Source organism: Aplysia californica, unplaced genomic scaffold, assembly GCF_000002075.1.
Source record: "Aplysia californica isolate F4 #8 unplaced genomic scaffold, AplCal3.0 scaffold00224, whole genome shotgun sequence".
Lineage (NCBI taxonomy): Eukaryota > Metazoa > Mollusca > Gastropoda > Aplysiida > Aplysiidae > Aplysia > Aplysia californica.
The window spans coordinates 738,153-739,503 of record NW_004797494.1 but is presented as its reverse complement, the minus strand read 5'-3'; the positions used below and the strand labels follow the sequence as shown (position 1 = coordinate 739,503).

Genomic DNA, 1,351 nt, shown 5'->3' with positions numbered 1-1,351 from the left:
AAGTTGTATTGTTTCCCCGGGAGGACTGGAGTCTCGTATCAAGTTGTGGTAGAGATGGTTCCACGTATTTCGTGGGTGAAGAATTTACGTACGCCCACCCAGGGCAGTGCTACTAAATCAAACAGACATGTTATCGGTAACTTTTTCTTGGTGGGTGGTTGGCGGGTGCTCTGGTGTGGTTTGCTTCTTGCTTCTTTCCTATCAATCGTCTATCGTCATTATCTGCCCTCCTTTTTTATGTGTGTTGCTCTCTTGTGACACCTCTAGTCTTAGGCTCTTATATGACCGTATTGTGTTGCAAGTGCCGTAAAACTCTTACTAAATCAAACAGACAAGTTATCGGTAGCTTTTTCTTGTCTCTCTCTCCCCAACCAGCACGACTTTGAAGTCTGGCGGTGGACGCAATCAGAGCAGCCTGCCACAGATCAAAGTCTGTCTGCCCACACAGGCCCTCAAAATCCCTATCGCCAAGCTGAGGGGCGGTCGCAAGTCCACCTCTTCGTCCTCATCGTCCTCCTCCTCCTCCTCGTCTTCATCTTCGTCGTCGTCGTCGTCCCACGTCAAAGGCAAGATGAAGAACGTCCATGTGGCCGGTGCGATGATGGACAGTTTCCCCGGCCACGGCAGCTCCTCCTCCTCCTCCTCCTCCTCCTCCTCCTCCAGTAGCCTGCCTCTTCCACGTGCCGGTTCCTCCTCCTCACACAGCGTGCTGGCTAAAGTCCTCGGTATCCAGATCAAGGGGGAGACCGAAATGACGGTACGAAACGTCATCTCCTCATCGCAGTCTCACTCGCTTCCCCACTCGTATTCACACTCGCAATCTCATTCACCATCTCACCCACAATCTCACACACAATCTCACCCACAACATCACTCACAATCTCATTCACAATCCCATACTCAAACTCACTCGCAATCTTATTCACAACCTCACGTGCAGCACCACCACCACTCGCTGCCTTTGAACGCGCCTCCCGTCAGTGGAGGAAAGAGCACACATCATCCTCCCACCTCCTGCCTCAACGTTCCCCGAACAATCCTGGAGTCACATACACACAGGATCCTGCACTCTGCCAGCCCAGGAGTGCGACCCATGCCCATAGCAGCTTCTCACGCCCAGGAGATTCGCTCAGTGATCAGCGGCCCTAGCACTCCGCAAACAGCGGTAGTGATCAGTCCCTTGCAAGTACACCGCCGCCCAGTGGTATGTGGTGGTAGTGGTGGTAAAGGTGGTGGTGGTGGTATAAGTAGTATTAGTGGTGGTGGTGGTGGTGGTGGTTGTGATGGTAGTGGTAGTGGTGGTGGTAGTGGTGTTGGTAGTGGTGGTGGTGGTGGTGGTAGTGGTGGTGGT

At 53.1% G+C, this 1,351-nt stretch overlaps 2 protein-coding genes across 2 annotated transcripts in view; both read left to right on the top strand.

Moving 5' to 3' along the window:
• Window positions 1-52, top strand: part of LOC106010971 (putative protein TPRXL) — a 4,122-nt gene extending 4,070 nt beyond the window's left edge. The window contains exon 5 of the mRNA XM_013083306.1: window positions 24-52. Coding sequence (XP_012938760.1) covers window positions 24-52 — 29 coding nt within the window. The remainder of the gene's footprint in view (window positions 1-23) is intronic.
• Window positions 53-291: 239 nt separating this feature from the next.
• LOC101851192 (mucin-5AC) overlaps window positions 292-1,351 on the top strand; it is a 4,268-nt gene continuing 3,208 nt past the window's right edge. Inside the window, exon 1 of the mRNA XM_035970132.1 lies at window positions 292-1,250. Coding sequence (XP_035826025.1) covers window positions 572-1,250 — 679 coding nt within the window. The 5' untranslated portion in view covers window positions 292-571. The remainder of the gene's footprint in view (window positions 1,251-1,351) is intronic.